The sequence below is a fragment of the Triturus cristatus genome, chromosome 3_1 (assembly GCF_964204655.1).
Source record: "Triturus cristatus chromosome 3_1, aTriCri1.1, whole genome shotgun sequence".
NCBI classification, from domain to species: domain Eukaryota; kingdom Metazoa; phylum Chordata; class Amphibia; order Caudata; family Salamandridae; genus Triturus; species Triturus cristatus.
Window position 1 is genome coordinate 502,566,033 of NC_140583.1, and position 21,592 is coordinate 502,587,624.

The 21,592-nt window shown below is 50.1% G+C and overlaps 1 protein-coding gene across 1 annotated transcript in view; it reads left to right on the forward strand.

The window, feature by feature from the left end:
• The window catches only part of UNC45A (unc-45 myosin chaperone A), a 443,919-nt gene that overhangs the window by 108,077 nt on the left and 314,250 nt on the right, over positions 1-21,592 (forward strand). The window contains exon 7 of the mRNA XM_085644379.1: positions 1,631-1,799. Within this exon, the coding sequence (XP_085500505.1) occupies positions 1,631-1,799 (169 nt within the window). The remainder of the gene's footprint in view (positions 1-1,630; positions 1,800-21,592) is intronic.

The window sequence follows — 21,592 nt, forward strand, 5'->3', positions numbered from 1 at the left end:
AATTTTTTTGCGAAAAATCGCGGAGTACGCGTAGCGTGCGCGTACGGTGCGACCGCAATCCTCTGCTGATGACGTCAGATATTACATCACTGATGACATATGTGTCTTTCTGAAAAAAAAATATTTGTAATATATATATAGCTAAAAATTAATGGAAGAAGACATGGGTAAATAAGTGTCTAAATACAGTGATGTAATATCTGACGTCATCAGCAGAGGATTGCGGTCGCGTGAGTTATAGTTGCCTGCACTAACTATAACGGGGGAATTTTTAATGGTTTTTCACGAGTGAAATGTCCAGCTAACTACAACATGTGTGAAACCTATGGTTTTTTAAGTGAATTTGCAAGGTTTTTTAAATGCTAATTCCTAACTGTAACGTGTGTGAAACCTATGGTTTTTTCAGTGAATATATATATATATATATATATATATATATATATATATATATATATATATATATATATATATTGCATGTAGCACAAACCCTCTATCTGGAGTTCAGTGTGTTGCTAACAGTACTGTATCATGGGAAGACTATGGTCTCATTTTTGAAATTATGGTGAAAAAGACGCAGATGGCTTTACATATTCTGTTTGAAGCACTAAAAACATTGGCCCTGTGGTCTGTCTCAGCGCTTTCTGATAGTGTTGAGTTTTTACTTTGTTCTTGAAAAGGTGAAGCAGTCAAGAAAGCAATGCTTCTGAAGCTACCCTTAATATAGTAGAGATGTATTGGGGTAGGATGGAGGAGCTCATGAAACAAGCTGCAGAAGACATTAAGTGGTCTGTTCCTTTTCACGAAGCCTCTTCTATAAAATCATGCTGTCCCAATGAAGTTGAAATTTCTTACCTGGGGACAGTGCAGCACTGATAAGCAGACTGGTGATTTCAAACTGACAGTCTGTCTTTCATTGCTGAGGGACTTTGAGGAGAGGGCATGGTTGCCCCGCACGTGAGTGCAGTCTGTAACTGCACCTGCCGGTGAGGGATGCCTGAGAGGTCCATGGGTTATAAGATGCAGAGCAAAGGCATTCAGTAAGTTGCATAGAGGAACTGGCCCTATCCAAAGGAGGAATTGACCTGTGGAGATTTTACAAGTGCAAAATGTTCACCGTGCGATACATATTACTGAGAGGGCAGCACAAGTGTCTGCTACTCCTTCTGTAAAACCAAGGTGTTCTGGAGTGTAAAAAATTGATGCAAACATCCATTATGCCTTCAGGGTACTTTTCGTAACACTGCTCCTAGTGAATATGTATTAAAGTGCCAGGATCCCACGACTAAACTCTCAATGGAGTAAAAGGAGAGACTACATTTTTGTGGGAGGGAACAGAGAGCTACTGATGGGCTCATGCTTCCTTATTTTATTCTTCACCTTTCATTTGACTTTTCCTTAGCGTCCCTCTTTCCTTCCCACTGTGAAGTTCAAAATGTTTTTGTAATGTTACACTGCACAGCAAATGCTACTTCTATTTTTCATAGTTTGCGTATAAAGGAATGGATGACTGTGCATGTATATCTGACTGTGTAGTAAAATTCTAATGTTGCTGTGCTGTTCTTGAGGCAGATAGTGGTCTGCAAAATGTTCTTCAATACCAAAGTTTCAATGCTTTATCTGTGTGTTCTAGACAATGGCAATCCTTAGTATGGTGGGGATGGACCGGCTCAGTGCTGTGATGGGTGTGAAAGATGAACAGGTCTCCCTTGCTGCATGCAATCTGCTGCAAGTCATGTTTGATGCTCTGAAGGAAAACATTCAGAAGGAGTTTCGTGGAATGGAGGGAGCCATTGTCCTTGGTAAGTGCTGTCTTCGAGCCATTGCATGCCAAAGTGTATGTTGACTCTCAGTATGTGTGATGAACATTGCTTTTATATGGACGACGCGTTGTTTTTCAGTGATTCTTGTACACCTTATTGATTTAAGGCATCTAGAGTTAATTGTTTGGTCTTCGTATTCCTACTTCGGATTGAGTACAGGTTTTTGGTTCTATCTGGTGCTCTCTATTTACTTCAACTATAGCCCTCCCTTGTGAGGCTTTAACATTGGTTCTTGTTCATTGAGAATTAGTAGGTGCTCGAATTGGAGTTTACTATCTTTCCTATCCTCTTTTGGTGCATGTATGGTCTTCTAGGGTTCAGTTCCCAGTGCATTGCTCTCTGATTAATGTGAAATGTTTTGCACTATTCAGTTTAGCTTACATGTCTGATAACCCTGCTATAAATATAAGGTCAGTTCTCCCTTTCGGATTTTGACATGTTTACCCCTTATTGGCTGATGAGGAAATTGGACATCAAAGGGCTTCTGTTTTGGGGCGTGGCTAGTCAGCCAAGATGGCGGACGCGACTCTTTAGCGCTCTACACCTCCTGCTAATAATACTGTGCAACACCGCCCTGCGCCCTGGGACACAGCGCATCCGATGCCCGTCACGCCTACACACACATCAGGCTGGAACAACTGGAAAAGCTGGCAACAACACCGGGCGCGAGAATGCAGCCCCAACTCGGGCCTACGTAGTACAGTGTACCCTGCTGAAGGCAGGCCACGAACGTGACTGGCCTGGCAGTGTCCTACAAAGGCGTGGTAAGAAGTTACACGCCCTGCGCAGGACGATTTTGGAAGTGCCTGGGGACCTTCGGAGGACGTGCTGTTTGACGAATAGCTTGCATCTGAGAGGACATCCCCTGCGGGGAAACAAAGAGCCTGTACGTCAGCACCACCGTGCGGCCGACCCCCGCAGGTAAGAAGTGCTGTCGCTTGCGGCAGGAAGATCGCCTGAGCGGCCTAGAGGCTTGAAGGGAGAAGGCTTTCCTCATCCCCCGTCCTCTGCTCCCTCCACCCGCTCTGGGGAATAGCCAGCTGGGAAGGAGACAACTAGTTACAGCAGCCAGGAAGCGACCTAAGCTTTGGCCTGACCTGCCGAGTGCAAACGAACCCACATAAACAAACTGTGACTGCGGCTGCCCCAGGCATAGACATCAGGGATAACTGGTGTGGCCCACGTTCCCTGAGATTCTAGCATGGAGAGACTCTCTGACCCCCTGTGTGAGCAGCGAGGGGAGAAGCGTGCTGCCCCCTGCTGGGCGCGAACGCAGTAAGATCGGGCAAGCCACGGCCCGGCTCGGGCGACCCCAAGAAGCTGCACAGAACACTCACAAACCCTTTCAGGGCAGCACACAAAGCAGATAGCATGTTCCACACCACTGTACTTAGAGTAACCTGACTGGCCCTACTACCTAAGTGCAAGATATTTTGGGAGAAGTGCGGTGCCAGCACGAGAGGTGCAGATCCCTGTGCATTTGTCTCTTTGCTTTCTCCCCCTTCCTCTTGGGGAGTATAAGTGCAACGGTACGATTAACCCAAACAAGAGCCAACTCGAGGCAAAGGCCTGAAGTATTAAAAATAAAAGCACCATCCTTCTAACTGACAATGACGCAGCAAGGCACTGACAGGTTGTTGTTGCCTCCTCCCACTCGTACCACCACCCGGCCAAACGCAATCACCAAGCAGCGGACACCATCCCTATTGAGCATCTGCATGCCTACAGCCCAGCAATTAGTCATGGGTGGACTACAAACCAACACACAACATTCCAAGCGCAACCAGGCGCACGGGGGCCCAGTGCACGGAGGAGGACAATGCAGGCGAGACCCCAAATTTAACTCTCTTCACAAAGCTCGACTCAGTGTTACAAGCAGGTGAAAAGATAGGAGTCACCCTGGAACATACCCGCACCTCACTCGAAGCTAAAATTGACAGAGTTGCAACAGACTTTACCCTGTTAAAAGCAGACCACCGAAAATTAGTGGAAAAAGTCCAAACTAATGAGCAGACCATAGTTGAGCTGGCCCCAGTCACCCCTAGTCATGCAGCAGCGTTACATAATGTTATGGATAGAGTGGCCACCCTGGAAGATAAGCTGGAAGACTCTGAGGGCCGCTCGAGGCATAATAATATATGCATGGTGGGCCTACCAGAAGGCGAGGAGGGGCAGGACCCAACTACATATGTGGATAACTGGCTAAAACAAATGCTCCCAGAGGCTGTAGTTTCGCCCCAGTTTGTTGTGGAATAGGCCCACAGGGTGCTTGCCCGTTGGCCACCACCAGGAGCCAGACCCAGACCGCTGCTTTTCAAGTTGCTCAACTACAGAGACAGGGATACTGTACTCCTCGAAACCCGCAAGCTCACAGAAATAAGAGTACAGAATCAACTGGTCATGATGTTCCCCGATTACACAGCGCAAGTACAAAGAAGACGTGGCTCCTTCACAGAAGTCAAGCGGCAGCTGTGATCGCTAGACATAAAGTTCTCCCTAATGTTCCCAGTAAGATTGAGAGCAGCCGTCAAAGGGCAAAGGAGATTCTTTGAAACCCCAACCGAGGCATGGGACTGGCTAGAGGAGGCAGGACTTTTAACAGGGCGCAAGCTGTTTACAGGAATGCAAGAACTCTGATAGGGCAGAAGAAACCTATGCCAGGGCCATGGGAAAAGCCCCAGGAAGGTACTCTCGCAGACAATTATATATGACATAGAACAGAGGATGCTGGAGTGCCAAGAAGTTCTCAGTGTAGCAGCAACAATCCGAGCCTGCTCCCTGACTCCTGTACCTGAATCGCGTTCACTCTGCTCACAGTGCCCAGATGGGTCTTTACTATCGAGATCCGAGGACCGGAACTCATTTAAATAATAGACAATTGTTTATTGAAATGTATCCTTTTTCTCTGCTAATGCATATTACGCATCCTCTCACGATTTCCCACCCGGGGCCCCCCATTGTTTGCACTTTGCCACGCACAGCACGCGACGCACACGCAGGCCTCCTCATACGCTCCATGCATGGCGTGCTCCCCTCCTCTATCCCGCCAGACATGACCAGAGCAGAATAGAATACATAAGTAACGCAACAAGGTGGGGCTCAGCACACATCCCAAGTGTCCATTGGGGTGTCACTCACACCAAATTGCTGTGTACCGCGCTACCCCATGCCTCAATAGGTCACATAGGTTAGTTGCCACGGTTAGGCCTTATAGTTTGGGCGGGCACCACCTAGGCACTCGCCCGCATAAAGTTACATGCACCCCAGTTGTATCATTAACTCCTTTTTTGTTGGCCCTGCTCTCTGATGCATCAGTTGATACACCGCACCCTACCTACTTCGCCGGCTCCTCAACAGTGGGGAATTACATAACACACATATGGCACAAACCAACATTGTAACATGGAATGTAAGGGCCATGCAAACACCTGCTCACAGATACTCAGTTTATGCATACTTGCAATGCAGACATCCACGCATTGGCTTTTTGCAATAAACACATCTAACCCAGAGCGAAGCAGACTGCCTTCGCAGGCGATGGCGGGAGCAGGTATATAGTACAAATTACTCATCCCAGGCACGAGGGGTTAGGATTTGGATTAAGGCAGGTGTCCCACACACAGCAGCGGAAGTGGTCGTAGATACTGAGGGGAGATATGTCTTTATGCGAGGTCGGCTAAATGGACAGGAGCTGCCACTAGGTACCATATATTCGCCAAATGTGGACCAAGCCGTAACTGGGGTACTTGCCAAATGGAGTGGAATCCCCTGGGTGCTAGGAGGGGACTTCAGCGCTGTACTAAATATAGAGCTAGATTGCTCGAACCCACCCCTAACACGCACAGCAGCAACCTCCAACGCACAAGCCTTGTCGGACTGGCTTGCGAACTGGGCACTGATAGACATCTGGCGCACCTTTAACCCCACGCTGCGAGTCTACTCATTTCACTCTCATGTACACTATCTACATGTTAGGCTGGACCGTTTTGTGGGGTTCAGTAGCTCTCCTCCCACTCATCAAACAAACCGAATACTTGGGTTGCACACATTCAGATCACAATCCCCAGTTATTACAGCTCACATGGGACCCGGGACGCCCCCCGATCCCTACGTGGCGCCTACAGTCAGCAACGTTAGAAGACCCAGCATTCCGTGCCTCGCTAAGAACAACAATACTTGAGCACTTCGAGATTAACAACAAGTCTACTGATAACCGCCTCCTTGAATGGGACAGGTGACCCTGAGAGGGTACTGCCTGGGTGCTAACTGCAGTATATGTAAACAACTAAATACGACACTCAGCAATGTCGAAATGCAACTATTGCATCTAGAGACTAAACGGGCAGAAGGGAGTTTAAGCGGAAGGAAGCCAGGTAGATTACGGGCAGAACACACTGACCTATTGGAGCAGCTCCGGTACCACAACTATACAGCTCATTCAGCACGCATGCACGCCATGGCAGATGGTGCGAGCAAAATGCTAGCATGGATAATACGCCAAGAACAGACACGCCACCCAATAGTTGCTTTGAGAACAGACACAGGGCTGATGGTGCACAGATAACATGAGATGCATGAGACACTGCCGAATCACTACACTTTGCTATTTCAATCCAGGTGCCCACAGACAGCTCACCGCACAGCCCAATTCTTTGCTTCATTGCATTTATCAGAAGCCACACCAGAACCGAGGGAAACCCTGAACACACCTATCACGGAAGAGGAAATTCGCAGTGCAATAATGGCGTTGGCAAGTGGCAAAACCACGGGCCCGGATGGATTCCCTGCGGAATTCTACAAGGCCTACATCACTGTACTTATTCCTCACCTGCATGAGTTATACAAGACGGCCACAGTGAAAGCTGTCTTCCTCCCTCGATGAATGAAGCCATCACACAAACCCGATAAGGACCCCACTGACCTAGGCTCGTACAAGCAGTTGGCGCTTCTAAACGTCGATTATAAAGTGCTAGCAAAATTACTGGCAGACAGGCTTGTACAAGCGGTCCCCACTCTTGTCAACCCCGATCAGAATGGGTTTGTGCCCTCGAGAATTACATTTCTAAACCTTAGGTGATTCTTTCGAATCGCCACTTACTCGACCACACAACGGCCAAGTACTGGCTGCCTCGTACTGGGTCTCGAAGAAGCCTAGGACTCCTTGAAGTGGGGGTTCCTGTTTGCCACGCTGAACAAATACAAGCTAGGAGATTTCTTCCTGGGCATGGTTAGGCTGCTCTACAGCGCCCCGACTGTGAGGGTCAAAACAGGTCCCTACATATCGAACCCGCTGAATATCAGACAGGGACGAGACAGTGTTGCCCCCTTTTCCTGCTGCTCTTCTCGCTGGCAATTGAGCTGCTGGCAGAGGCGGTGCGCTCAGGGGTGGGCGACTGAGTCCTTTTAGGAGATGGCCAGCATACAATTTTATTGTACGCTGATGACCTCTTAGTGTACATAAGAGACATCGAACACATTCCGCAAAACCTGGCATTGATTTTAGATAACTTTGCTTCTATATCAGGGATTCGCGTAAACACCTCTAAATCCAGCTTATACCACTTTAGCGGACAATGCGAGGAACCTGGCTACTTACTTAATGGGACGCGAGTCCGCTGGTGCCAGGACACATTCTGGTACCTCGGACTCCGTATATACCGAAACCCAGCAGACCTCCAAGATGGAAACCTAGGCAGGGCTCTAACTGCAATCAGCTTTCTAGTACACTCTCCAACTATCGGTGACAGGGAGAGTAGCCTTAACAAAAATTGTGATACTGCCCCGACTGGTATACTATTTCACTAATCTCCGGCACTACATCCTACCATCCTTTTTCCGCCCCCTTGGAAAAGCTAGTTAAAGATTTCATATGGGGTAACTCTAGACACCGTGTGGCAATTCACAAGCTTTACTTGCCAGTAGATCAGAGAGGCTTAACAGTCCCACACTTGGAGCAGTACCACCTAGCGTCCCAGCCACAATGATTTCCAGGTGGCTGGCAGAACACCAGAATGCAGACATAGCACCAACACAGCCACCCTTGCCTACCACAGAAGTAACTACACTATTCCACCCCTGCTCCAAAATTAAGCAGCCAGACTGTCGGTTATCGGCAGTAGCGCACAGTTGCTACCGCAGAGCACTTCACACTACCCGCAAAGTTACTCCATATGCACCAGCCTTACTTCTGGACAGCACGCCCAGGGGCATTAGAGTTACCACAGCCCCAGAGCTAAAAGACTGGCACGAGGGTGAGGTGGAGGACATAGGAGACCTATATTGCGAAGGTGCTCTAATACCATACACAACACTGGTAGCGGAGGCAGGCTTTCCCCCAGGCCAGTTCTTACTCCACTGCTCCCTGCTGGCGGCACTCACAGCTAAACGGGGAGACTCAAATACGGAGCCAACGACACACCTCCCAATACAATACCTGCATGTCATGGGACGGTGGGACACCTTACTAAATGGTTTGCCACATCCCTCAGACATCATGCAGCTGCCAACCTATCGCCCCTACTCAAGTGCTGGGAAGCAGACATGGGCCGGCAGCTCACAGACCCGGAACGGACCTTAGTACTGGTGAGCCCGACAAAAGTCACCAGAAATGTACGACTGCTCCAAATCCAATTCTACATTACACACAGGGCATACATCACCCCTGTGAAAATTAATCAATACTTTAAGCGTGAAGACTCGGCGTGCCCCAGGTGTGCACACAAAGATGCTGATTTCCTGCACATGCTATGTCGATGCCCCATTCTAGTAGGATACTGGTTAGCAGTCGCAGACACACTGAAGCAATGCACGAGACGTGTCCTCCCATTCGAGTGGCACACTTATCTCTTACACTTATACCACAGGAATCGCAATAATAGAGTTATGTCAAGGTTTATTGACCTTGGGATGGCAGTGGCGAAACGATTGATCACTAAACGTCGGAAACACCGTGACCCCCCTAATATAGGAATGTTGAGAAACTCTATGCTTACCTGGGCCAAGGAGGAAAGTGTAGCGCTCTGCCGTGAAGACACATTAGCCCCCCTTGCCGTTGACTGGGACACAATCCTGAACGCTCTGACCCATCCGCACAACACCGTTACCATAGCTGGGCCTGGGGGGGGAGACTGCACCTCAACCCACACAGGACCCTGCGGGAGAATAGTGAGAAATACCATGCCTATGCAAGCACCCCACCCCACACCATAACAGCAAGCACCGACATAATACAAACAGCCCATACCGACATCAGAGAAGCTACGTCTGATGCACAGGAGCCAACCCTAAGTTTTTACACCTACTACCTATTCTGCATTATTTTGTCCCTGTTCCGTTATAGCCCGCCTCCACTGTTCAAATACATGCTAGCTCCAGCATAAATAGCAGCACGGACACATGCGGCTAGCCTCGTCAACCTAGGTCGCTCACAATCTGCCGTGAAATAAATGCAATCATCCAAACACGTTTATGACTCAAACGGCAGATAATACACAGGCAGAATGAAAGAGACATTGCACTGCAAGAGACACAATGTTTGATAAGATGTACAGCAATGCCTATGTAACCAGCCAAAATGTATTGTGATTTCTGACCAGCTGTAAAACCTAAACATGCTCGTTAAACTGCGAAGAAAAACCTAATAAAAAAGAGTTTTAAAAAAATCAAAGGGCTTCTGTTTTGTGTTTTATATTTGTCAAGCATAGGCAACTTATTGGAGACTGGTCATTCCTTGTAAAGAACATTACCTGTTTTCCTTGGAATTTCGGAACCAGGTGCTACTATAAGTTTATTGGATGCTAAGAACTCCTGTTTATATTTCAGTTCACGTGTGATACTGAAGGGAAATGCACTGAAAGGGTAACATGTGGTAGAACCTTCTAGTAGAGGTAACTAGAATGGTCAACTATGAGTAAGGTGTCCATGCAGTGTGATCCCATTTTGTAGAAAAGGATAATCCTTTTTTCATGAGTAAAGGTTTAATAGTTTCGTAAAAAATGTCTTCGGCCCAAAGTAAATTATATTGAGCACAATTGCATGGGGAGCCTGGGTGTATTAGCAGTATATGTAGGGATCTATTGCAGGAGTGTTAGCAGCGCCTCACAGGTAGGGAGTTACATATGCAGGGACTAAGATTCCTCACCTTTAAACTATACCCCAGGCGCCAGACTGGACACGGACACTTGAAAGCAGTACTCCAGAGTGCCGGTAAGTAGCATGCTGCTTCACGCCGATGACATTCTGCTCCAGAAGTGACGAGTGGAACCTAACTTTTGTTCAAATTTGTTTTATTGATTTTCATATTTGAGTCGTATATCAGGTCATGCATTTACATCACAGTTCCCTTTTTAACATAGCAGCGCTACTGAGCAGATTTACAACATAGTTTGTCTCGGCAATGAACATCAGAATCTCGCTCAGTGTTTCGACAATAGCTGCTATGTCCTAGTGAGTATATATCTAAACAATTTTCAACATAAAATAGGTTCTGTGAGGGGTTTAGTTGATGAAGGAAGAATGGCGCTCAAACATAACACACCAAGGGTCAAATAGTGAACTGGTAAGTACGGTGCTGCAAGATCAGGGGAAAACAAACCCTGGCAAGAAAAAGAACCCCTGCGATTTGGGGTGTAGGAGACACCCACTACAAATGAAAACAGGTTCTGCGCACACGTTAAAAGTAAACACAGTGTGGTGGGACCGAAGGGTAAGGTCAAAAGTACGAAGGAGGTCTACACCAGAAATGTCTTTGTAGATTTAATCGTGCGTATCATCAAATGAAAAGGGAACATGAGAACAACCAGCCGACACGTGTTTCGTCAACGGGAAACAACCCGTGACTCTTCAGGGCTGAAAAGAATAAGGTTGGCAAGTAGCCAGGTCGTAGGTCCGATAGGTGGAGAGGGGTGAGGATATCACCGTAACGACCGCGGTATGCAGGAAAGTGGGAAACTTCGGAAATGGCGCGTAACGAGCTGGAATCGTCGAGCGCGAGACGATTCCAGCTCGTTGCCCGGACCTCATAATTTCACTGCGGAGTGACTTACCCGTCATCCACGCATCCCAACGGATTTACCCGCCTTTTCTATCTCTGCCGTAATTTTGAGCCAGAGACTTCTTGGTGTTCTTACTGCGCTTACGCGCCATTTCCGAAGTTTCCCACTTTCCTGCATACCGCGGTCGTTACGGTGATATCCTCACCCCTCTCCACCTATAGGACCTACGACCTGGCTACTTGCCAACCTTATTCTTTTCAGCCCTGAAGAGTCACGGGTTGTTTCCCGTTGACGAAACACGTGTCGGCTGGTTGTTCTCATGTTCCCTTTTCATTTGATGATATGCACGATTAAATCTACAAAGACATTTCTGGTGTAGACCTCCTTCGTACTTTTGACCTTACCCTTCGGTCCCACCACACTGTGTTTACTTTTAACGTGTGCGCAGAACCTGTTTTAATTTTCAACATAACATTGGTGTAACAAGGAAAAAAGCACATTTGCCCTTACTCTCAGGTTTGAATCATTAAATCAGTGCACCACATTAGCCATCATATATCCCATTACTGTATAGCCTTCCCATTCTGTTGATTGCCTTTGAATCTAAACATATGCCTCCGTCGTGGCCCCTGTCCCTTGAATGTCCCATGTTGTGTGCAGTATTGTTTAACCTGGGCAAGCGTCCGGGGAGGGTTCGCCATGCCCTCTGTATTACACATGCTGTTTAGCAACCAGTGCGCGGGCTGGCGTGTCACCATCACCTTGTCTATTCTGGTAGATTCCGGCCCTCGTCTCGCTCAGTTGCGCCGTCTGACTCTTTAGAGTGACTCTGCCAAGTCGCTCGAAAATCTGTTAAAATCACATCCCATTCCGCCGCCAGTTGTTGCTGCATCCCCAAAGCGTCCTCTCGACGCAGCGCTATGCTCTCTGCCTGCGCCCAGCATAGCAGCGACCAAAACCAGGCCTTCGCCGCTGGGGGCTCAGGGGATTTCCAATGCCTCGTGAGCAGCTATTTGGCCACTATGAGCCCCAGGTCTATATAACGGGACGTCACTTTATATTTTCTGGGCCTCTGGTACAACCCCAATATGCACACCTCCCTCGACCAATTGAGCGCGTGTTCTGTACTTTCGGTTAGGCTTTTGGTTACTGTTTCCCAGTATGACTGTATAGCTGTGCAGAACCACAACATATGTAGCAAGACACCCCCTATCTCATTGCATCTTGGGCAATTGGCGTTGGTGCGGTCGAAGTATATATTATGGCTGGTGTCTGACAGGCCCTATGTGTTGTGTAGTACTGGCTGAGCCAGAATCTGGCATTTCGGGGGACACGAGTAGGGCTCCTAAGAATGTCTTCCCATTCACGCTCTGTGCTGGGTCGCTGCAGACCTGTGTCCCAGTGAGCGTGGAGAGAAAGCAGCTGTGGTGCCATGTGTGCCCTCAGCGAGTCCGCAAACCATTTGGTGAGATGGCGACCCATACCCAACTCGTGTAAATATTGTATGGTTAGGTGCGTGGCGGGTTCCTGTGTTATGTTGCCCCATGTCACTTGCAATGTGTGAGTCACCACAGCGTGTAACAAGAACTGACCCCACGGCAAGCCCGAGGCTGCGGCAAGCACATCGAATGATGGAGCTGCCCGTCATTGTATAATTCGCCTAGTGTATGTATGCCCGCTTCTTTGCACTGGGAAAGCTCTGCACTAGTGATAGTCCAGTATCACCTGGGGGTGCCAAGTATAGGGAGAGATGGTGCATATGGGGTCGCATGCTGTGTGATATACAGGCTGTGGCGGAAGCAGTAGTAGGCCACTTTTACTAATAACTGGGCAGGTAGTCTGCCCTTACTGCTAGGATGGAATATCTCCATCTGGGGGTGGGTGAGTCCTGGCAACTGAGTGGCTGAGTCCTCCAGATTGCGCGCACTCAGCCATCTCACCACCCACTGGAGCTGCGCTGCAAGGTAGTATTGCTCCATGTTGGGCAGGTAGAGGCCCCCACTATCCACCGGTGGGTACATCTTGAACAGGGCCACCCTGCTACGCAACCCATTTCAGATGAATTTCCGTACAACTAGTTCTAGGCCTTTAAACAGTGCTCGTTTAAGGGGTAATGGTACATTCGTGAAATGGTATAAGAGCCGTGGACGCACCACCATCTTCAGTAATGCAGTCCGCCCAATGACCGTCGGGGGTTGGGGCCCCAGAAGGTCATCTGTGCCCACACCGCACTGAAAGCTCGTATCCGGTTGCCCTCAAGTAAATCAGCTGGATCTCTGTATATAAGAATCCCGAGGTACCGGAACGCTGACAGCTGCCAGTGCACTGGCTTACTGTGATAAACCGGCGTGGGCCTAAAGTGGGCTCAATAAAGGGGTAGAGGCACGATGTATCCCAAGTCACGCGAAGCCCCGACACAGAGGCGAACTCAGGCAGTAGTCTTTCTATTGTGGCTCCGGGTAACCTGATGTCTCTGAGATATATTAGCAGGTCGTCTGCATATAGCGAGACTCCATGTAAACCGTTGCCCAAGGGGATTACCCACTCGGCTTGTGTTTTACGCAATGACTCAGCCAGCGGCTCGATGGCCAGCCACTCTTGATCCTGGCCACCGGCTGAGTGTAGAGCAGTTGAACGAAGGCCTAGGAATACGTCTCCCAAGTCATATTTACACAGTGCAGCGAATAAGGTGACGAGCGGAGCCTCATATAACGCCATCTGGGCATGCTTTTTAGATGGAAAAATATTAATGTCCTCAAAACGGGTAGGCGAGCTGGTTGTTGAGTAATCTGCATTTAGATAGAGTACCCACCAGAAAGATTGTTACTGAAGGCAAGTAACTTGCTATTTTGATGGATACTTCTAGCTGCATATTTGTCATCATAGAAGATATACCAAAGCTGTACCTCTCCTGGTAGTGGGTCTGGGACCTGGCTCATATCAATAAGTCCTGCAGTGGGCAAAGTGCCCCTCTCAACGGACAAGGTTGTCAAGACATTAGTGATTTGCTTAAGTATGAACGGAGGCCCCTGTAGCCACCTGACAAAAATCCAGGTCAGGAGGAGCCTAGCGCTTGACCAAGATGGCCGCGTGAGCCTTGAGCTCCCGCGACCCTCGCGCCCTCCTGCAATCATCCTGTCCTAAATCCTGATTTTCATGCACGGAATCCTGCAGATGAGTCACAGCTGGGGCGATTGACGTTGTCCGGGCTAAGATCGCCCACCGGGGACCGAAGTTGTGCATGGCGGAAGATTGCGGCCTACCTCCGAAGGATGCCAGGGGCTCGCGTTGGCAGGATGCCCGGCCACTAATTGAACAACAGCGGCCTTGGGAGGTGTGAACTGGCGGACGGGTGCCGCTGCACTTTCACTTTCGCTTTCTCGCCCTTTGCTTGCTCTGGGTTGGGAGTGCTTCGTGCCGATCCCCTGTTATCTGGAAGACCTCCACTCGACCCTGGCTGGCTGCTGAAGTCCTAGTTGACCCTGTTTCCTCTGGCTGAGTGAGGGACGTCTTTTTGCGACTGACCGCCCTGTTGTTCGAGATGTCGACCAAATCGGAGGCAGACAAGCCGAAGTCTAAGACTACCAGGCGGGGAGGCTATACCCAATCCAACAATATGGATCGCTATGCCCAGCAGAAGGGGTCGCCTGGTGGATCGGGACAGTCGCTGGAAGCACAGAAGGCCGATTCATCCCCAGCCTCGGAGTTATCATTGCAGGATATCAAGGGGGCGATAGATGGGATGCAATCTTCGATTGGGCGACAGTTCGAGACCCTGGCGCACAAGGTGGACATGATTTTGGTTGATGTCAACTTGATTCGCGCGGACCTGGGCAAAACCAATGAGCGGGTCAAATCCCTGGACCTCAAGACTACTGGCCTCGCGGACGATGTCTCGGAACTCCAGGCTGAGGTTCGTAAGTTACGAACCGCGAATGACCTCTCCGCCCGCCGGCTCGAAGACTTTGAAGGTCGGGCCCGGTGCAATAATGTGCGCCTCATTGGGGTCCCGGAAACTTCGGAGGAGCTCTCCGTGGATTTACTCGTCGAGGACTTGGTGGTGAATCATCTTGCGCCTAAGGGCCTCGGCAAGTTTTTTGCGGTTGAGCGGGCTCACCGAGTGCCTGGCGGACGGCCTAAGGTGGGAGCCCCCCCGCGGCCGATTGTCGCCCGGATCTTTAATCTTCGGGATCGAGACGCTATCCTGCAAGCATCGAGGGTGACAGGCCCGGTGCCTTTTCAGAATGCCTCTGTGAGCTTTTATCCTGACTTCACCCAGATGGTGCAGAAACAGAGGCAGAGTTTCCTGGGGGTGAAGCGGCGGCTTCGGGAGATGGACCTGAAGTATGCCATGCTTTTCCCCGCCAGGCTACGTGTGGTGTATGAGGATCGGACTTTCTTCTTCGAATCACCGGATATGGCAGGGGACTGGTTGGATGCGCTCCCTCGGCGACAGCCCGGCCGGGACCGCGTGGATGGAGCGGAAGGCGACCGGGATGGACAGAAGTGACACCTCCGGTGTTGGTCTGTTTTGACTCAGCCCCGGACAGTGATTCGCACCCTACTGCAGTAATGGGAGGGCGGCGGGGGGAAGATAGGAGCTCTTTCCTCCCTTGGGGTACTTTTTGTAGATTTGTTTTTGATAGGGCGACAGGCACACTGCAAGTTGGGGGGGCTTTGTAAGCTGACGCAGGGGATTGGGGATGTTGGGGTTGTTGTTGGGGATTGTTTTTTTCTCGCAAGGCGTAGCAATTGTTGTCAGTATTGTCCGATCGTGGTTCTCCGGGGGGGGGTGGAGGTCTCTTTGTGTTTGGGGATGGGGGATAGGGGCTTAAACATAATTAGCTGGAATGTTAATGGCTTAGGGGATCGTATTAAACGGGGGATAGTCCTGCAATTCTTGAAACGGACCTCGCCGGATGTGGTCCTCCTGCAGGAGACCCACCTTATAGGGAATACATGTTATGCACTTAACAGAAAGGGTTATAAATTCATTGCTCACTCGGGGTTCTCCTCGGGCTCCAGGGGTGCGGGCATACTTGTTAGAGCTTCCCTACCATTTGAGGTTGACTCCACCATCACTGATGACAGGGGGCGCTTTGTGGCTGTGGCGGGGAGGTGGGAGGGCAGAACGTTGGTATTGGTTTCTGTTTATGTCCCCCCTGCCCTGCAGGCCTCCACGTTTGCTGATCTGGGCAAGGCCTTGTTGGAACTCCCCGAAGGGATGTTAGTGGTGGGAGGAGACTTCAATGCGGTTGGATCTGGAATGCTCGATAGGTACCCGCCCAGGGACACCGGGGGTGCTCAGAAGTGGCTTCCTGACTTTATAGATACTTTTGGCCTGGTAGACTGTTGGAGGCTACGGCACCCCACTCAGAGACAATATACCTTTCATTCCGGGGCCCACGGGAGTCTCTCTCGGATTGATTACTTGCTCACTCTGGCTGCGCACGCCTCATTGGTATCTGAGGCTAGGCACATGGCACGGGCATATCTGATCATTCGCCGGTGTGGGCCCGTCTGGATATTGGCCGGGTGGTGGGGGGCAGGGTGGCTCCCATTAACCCCATGGTACTTTCGTGACCCCAAGCTGCGCAGTGCGTTGCTGAAGACAGTTGATCACTATTTTCAAGATAATCAGGGTTCAGTTGAATCAGCGGTGTCCTTGTGGGAAGCTTTTAAGACTGTATTGAGAGGGGAGGCCCTTTCCTTGGTAGTGGCCGCCAAGCGGCGGAGAGACGCCGAGGTGACACAAGTAGAGGACGAGATAGCGGCTTTAGATGTGGCCTTGGAAGAGGATGTTGCAACGGCCACACTGCATAATTTGAGCTTGAAGCAATTGGAATATAGGGATCTGGTGACGGACGCTGCCAAGACCCTCCATAGGGAGCAGCAGGGTCGATTGTACGATGTTGGTGATAAGGCCGGGAAATTGCTGGCGTGGTTGGATAAAAAAGAGCGTGTTAATCGAGTGGTGCCGGAGTTGTCGATGGATGGGGGAAGAGGTTGTCACTGACCCCGACGGTATAGTTCAGTGTTTCTCGGACTATTTTCGTACGGTATACACCTCGGTTTCGGATAGGCCGACTGAGGACTCGTGTGACCTTCTGCGTGATATCGCTCTGCCCTGCCTTTCTGCCATTGATAGGGATGACCTCGATGGAGATATAACTGTAGACGAAGTGGCGTGTGCTATCCGTGCGTTGCGCTCCGGTAAGGCCTCGGGCCCAAATGGTTTGCCGATTGAGCTGTATAAGTTTCGTCCGGATAAGTTGGCCCCTCACCTGCGCGCCATGTTCGTGGAGGCGCGGGTGAATGGGTTTCTTCCGCTCGATCAACGGCTGGCGACGATTGTGGTAATACATAAAGACGGTAAGCCCCGGGACAAGTGTGGTTCCTATCGGCCGATATCACTTCTCAACGCCGAGACGAAAATCCTTGCTAAGATCCTTGCTAACCGCCTGGTCCGGGTGCTTGGCGACTTGATCCACCCGGATCAGTCGGGCTTCATCCCGCACCGTAACACTGCACTGAATCTTAGACGCCTTCATGGAGTGATCGCTAGGACGGGCACGATGCGAGAGCCGGCTATTGTGGCGTCCCTCGATGCCACGATGGCCTTCGACACGGTGGAGTGGGCATACCTGTGGGCTGTGCTAGCCAAGTTCGGCTTTGGGCCTGGATTTGTAGGCTGGGTGAGGTTGCTTTATGAGGGGCCTCTTGCTAGCGTCGTGGTGAACGGGCGGGCGTCGACACCGTTCGAGCTCGGGAGAGGCACCCGGCAGGGCTGTCGCCGTTGTTGTTCGCCCTTGCTCTTGAGCCGCTGGCGGCGTGGATACGATGGCACCCGGATATACGTGGGATTCGTTGGCCGCCTGACCACGAAGACCGTATTTCACTTTACGCCGACGATATTCTGCTATACCTCGCCTCGCCTAAGAAATCTCTGATAGTGGTTTGCGACGCCTTGACTTCTTTCGGTAGGAACTCTTGTCTTGTCATTAATTGGGGGAAGTCATACTTGTATGTCCTGTGTGGGGATGTCCCGCCTGTCCCGCGCAACTGCTTGATCCAGATAGCCCGGCAGGGCTTTTTGTATTTGGGGATCTATATTTCCACCGACCCCATTTTAAGATACGAGAAGAACTTGCTCCCTCCCTTGGCACGCCTGCGACGGGACGTGGCGGGCTGGCGGCGGTTGCCGCTTTCCCTCCTTGGCCGTGCCGCCCTGTTTAAAATGATGTCTCTTCCCCGTTTCCTCTATGCCCTGCAGAATACCCTTGACTTGGTCCCGGACAGTTATTTCCGTGAGGTCGAAAGCCACCAGCGCGCTATTGTGGGAAGGGCGCCCGCGCATAGCGATTGCTAAGTTGACGCTTCCGTGGTATGACGGGGGTATCGCGCTTCCAGACATTCAACGTTATTATTGGGCCACTCAGTTGAGCGCGATTAACCATGGTGTATATGGTCCGGCGCTGAGCCCTGGCTACGCCATGGACCGATGGTTGCTGCGTGGGGGTAATTACCACAGAGCGTTGTACTCGAAGTCGTCGGACTTAACCCTTACGGGGCCCACCAGGGTGGCCGTGCATGTATGGAAGGTGGCGACGGATTCACTGGGCTGGAGGGGTAAGCTTACCCTTGCCACCCCTCTGTTTGACTCCGATATTCTGTGAAAGCTCTGGCATACAAAAGGGTTTGAGAAATGGGACCTGATCGGTATATCCAGGGTTGGAGACCTTTTGGTTAAGGGTAGGGTAAAGTCATTCGAGGAGCTGCAGAAGGAATATGAGCTAGGGAGCACGGAGTTCTTCCGATACGCTCAAGTGTGCCACGCCTTGCGGTCAGTCCTTGTAGAGGGGGAGAAGGTGCCTGAGTCCTCTCCGTTAGAGGACCGGATCCTGGATGGCCATATGCCAGAGAGTACAATCTCGCTCATTTATAAGAAACTAATTCATGTTCGGGCGGATCTTCTTCTAGGGTTGCGCGATCAATGGACCAGGGATGGCCTCGAACTAGATGATGAGGATTGGCAGTATGCAGTTTCTTCTCCCAAAGAGGTCGCGATCCCCGCGCGCCTGCGGCTGGTGCAGCTTAAAATACTCCATAGGGTCTACGTGACGGGGCCCAGGCTGGTTCATATGGGTTTCTCTGAGGAGGGCTTATGTAAGAGAGGCTGTGGTATGGTGGGCACCTTCCTACATATTATTTGGGAATGCGGTGCGATTATGGAGTTTTGGAAGCGAATCCACGATGTGATGGGGGAGGTGACAGGCATCGTCATGCAGCCGGAGGCGCGGTGTTGTCTCAATGTTTGGGGTCCTACTGACCACGACGCGGCACAGACTCAGTGGGTGACCCTAGGGAACATGGTAGCCAAGCGTGACATCGCTCGCCTGTGGGGCTCTACTAGGCCTCCTACATTGACAGCGTGGATGGAAAACATGGACTGGAGCATGTTCAGGGAGAAGACAGTGTATTGTGCTCGAGGGCGCCCTCGGAAATGGCACTCTGTATGGGCGCGATGGAACCAGTACAGAGGGGGCATATGCCTGCCCCCAGACCCGGACCCGCCTGAGGAGCAGCTCTCCCCTTAGCTTTCTTTCCGGCTTTGTACTTCTTGCTGGTATGTGTTTGTCTTCTTGAGTCTCTGACTTCCCCTCCTTTCCCTTACTATAGACCTGTGTCTGATGGACGAAATGGGGCTCGCTCCCCCTGATGGGAACCCTTTTTGTGCTTTCAGTACTTATCGCCTTGCTTGTGTTTAGGTTTGGGTTTGTGTTTATTTAAAACAGAACCTTTGATTCTCCTGTCAGTGAAATGTGGACGGTCACATGTGTTGTGTTTCTAAAGCTGCCGTGCCTCCGGGTTGTCGGCTGAATAGCTGTGTCACTGATTTAAAAGAATAAAGGTTTAAAAAAAAAAAAAAAAAAAAATCCAGGTCAGATACTCCACGTGCTAGCCAAGTATAATCAGCCTTGTCTCTGGTGGAATGAGCTCTTAAGCCTTTTGAAGGCTGCTTCTTTGCCATTGCGTAAGATCTTTTTGCAGGGAATAGTCCATCAGGAGATAGTCCGGTTTTGCACTGCCTTGCTTTTCGTAGCTCCAGAGAACACCACAAAGAGCTGATTGTCCACCCGGTATTCCTTGGTTCGATCAATATAAACGTTAAGTGCCCTCTTAGGTCCAGATGATGAAGCCTCTCTTTAGATCGATGAGGTGAGGCAAAGGATACTGGAAAGCTGATAGTCTGCCCGACAAGAAATGGAGTGACCGCTTTAAGCAGAAAATCAATCAGGTCAACGTCAACTTATCTGGAATGCATGTTGTATAAAGTGGATTGACAAAAAGAGCCTGCAGCTCACTCACATGCCTAGCCAACGTTATGGCAATGAGAAAGACTGTTTTCAATGTCAGAAGTCCTAATGAACAACTGTGCAGTGGCACAAAAGGGGTGCACATCAAAAAGTGAGAACTATGTTCAAGTCCCACTTAGGTTCACCAATAGTTTTGGTGGAAATAAAGATTGTAAACCTTTCAAAAACCTCATCACAACTGGTGATTTAAATAAAGAAGGCTGATCCGGCAACCGCAAAAAAGAAAAACGAGATGACAGATATTTCTTCAAAGTGCCCAAAGCAAATACTTGGTGGGCCAGGGACAAAACGAACAATTCAACTTCAGACAAAATGGCTTGTAGAAGGTAATTTTTCCGAATTACGCACAAATCCACAAACTTGTCCCAACGAATGGCGTACACTGATTTAGTGGAGGGCCACCATGATTACATCAATGATCTCAGGGGGAAAATCGAAGGATATTAACTACCACCGCTCAATCTCCAGGCTTGGAGATGCAAAATGTGCAGATTCAGGTGCAGATCCTCCTGAAGCGGCAGCATGTTTGGATAACAGATGTGTATGCATAGCAGTTCTAGGTACCTCACTCGCCTGGCCCAATCCGGTGCCACTAGGATGACTTGGGCCCGGTCATTCCTGATCTTCTTCAGAACTCTGGGCAGGAGAGGAAGCGGCAGGATGGCATATAGGAGTCCCAAGCTTCACTATGAGAGAGAACAGCCTTGAAAACTCCAGCACATAAAAATTCTGATGTTGCGCGTTCCCTGCAGTAGGAAAAAGATAAACCCTGGATTCTCCCAGCTGTTGGAAGACCCCCTGTGCCACCCCCCAGGGTACTGTTGCCATTCAAGATCCACTAAGTATGGACAGCTGAGTTTGTCTGGCCCGGCATTTAGAGATCCCATCAGGTGGTTCACCACAAGAGAAATACCCTGGCAACCCAGCCATTACCAGAGGCATAGAGCCTCCTGGCACAGGACCCAAGACCCCACACCACCCTTCTTGTTGCAGTACCATATGGTGGTGGTGGTGGTGGTGGTGTTGTCCATGAGCGCTTTCACATGACAGGTGGCAAGAATGCCTTCAATGCCAAGAGAATCGTCACTAACTCCAACAAGTTTATGTGGAGTCGAGTTTCTTTCAGAGACCGGCCGCCTCCCCACCCCAGTAGCGATGCATCCATCACCACTGTCAATTTTGTGTGGAGTAGAGAGAGGAGTCTGCCACTGACACAGTTGTGGTCCTATAGCCATGCAGATCTTTTGCAGCCTCAAGGAAGTCCGGATACAATCCGATAATTCCTCTGATGCTGTGCTCACGGGGACTTGATGTCCTAGTGCAGAGCTAGCATGGGCCATCTGGCATACATCCCAGCATATTTCACTATCCCAGCAGCCTCAGAGTCATCCGAACTGAGATC